Below are 823 nucleotides of genomic sequence, written 5' to 3' on the forward strand. Positions count from 1 at the left end.
TACAGATAACTCTGTGCCCTGAGAGCATCACCCAACAACCACACCCCTCCTCGGGACCACACCCTACCATGGACAGGACCTACAGGCTCCTCTTCGTGGTGGCAGCAGCAAAAGTTAAGGGGCTCCCCAGTCCCAGGGCTGACAGAGAAATCAGGCCCGTCAAGTGAGACTTCACGCAATCCTGTCTCCTCTCCACCGGTGCCCACTCCCAGGTGCAGCTGGTGCAGTTTGGGCCTGAGGTAAAGCAGCCTGTGGCCTCAGTGAAGGTCTTCTGCAAGGCTTCTGGTTATGGCTTTACCACCTATGGTATGAATTGGGTGAGACAGGTCCCTGGAGAAGAGCTTGAGTGGATGGGATGGATGAACACCAACACTGGGAACCCAATGTCTGCCCAGGGCCAAACAGGACGGTTTGTCTTCTCCATGGACACCTCTGTCAGCACAGTGCATCTGCAGATCAGCAGCCTAAAGGCTGAGGACACTGCTGTGTATTACTGTACGAGAGACACAGTGTGGAAACCCACATCCTGAGAGAGTCAGAAGCCCTGAGGGAACAGGTAGCTGTGCTGAGCTGAGGCAGTGGTGCAGCAGTTTCTTTATCTCCCATATGATCTCATTTTGCATCAACTACCACTGTTATATTAGCCATGAATGTGGGATAGACAGGTGCTCCTAACAGATCCCTAACTTGTCCGTTTTGATGGGTTTTCCAGAAGACGTGAGAAGCCCCTTTGTTTGCAAAGCATCCCAGGCCATGCCCTGCTCCACACACATGAGTGCCCATTTCCTGGTCTTTGGTTAACTGTCAAACGCTCATCAGTGCA

General features: G+C 52.7%; 1 gene segment (V, D, J or C); it reads left to right on the forward strand.

Annotated features, from left to right (window-relative positions):
* The first annotated feature begins 68 nt into the window (after nucleotides 1–68).
* LOC105525087 lies at nucleotides 69–530 on the forward strand. The segment is given in 2 exon segments: nucleotides 69–108; nucleotides 193–530. Coding segments are annotated over 2 exon segments (378 nt in total).
* Nucleotides 531–823: the final 293 nt, after the last annotated feature.

Source organism: Colobus angolensis, unplaced genomic scaffold (assembly GCF_000951035.1).
Source record: "Colobus angolensis palliatus isolate OR3802 unplaced genomic scaffold, Cang.pa_1.0 Scaffold519, whole genome shotgun sequence".
NCBI lineage: Eukaryota > Metazoa > Chordata > Mammalia > Primates > Cercopithecidae > Colobus > Colobus angolensis.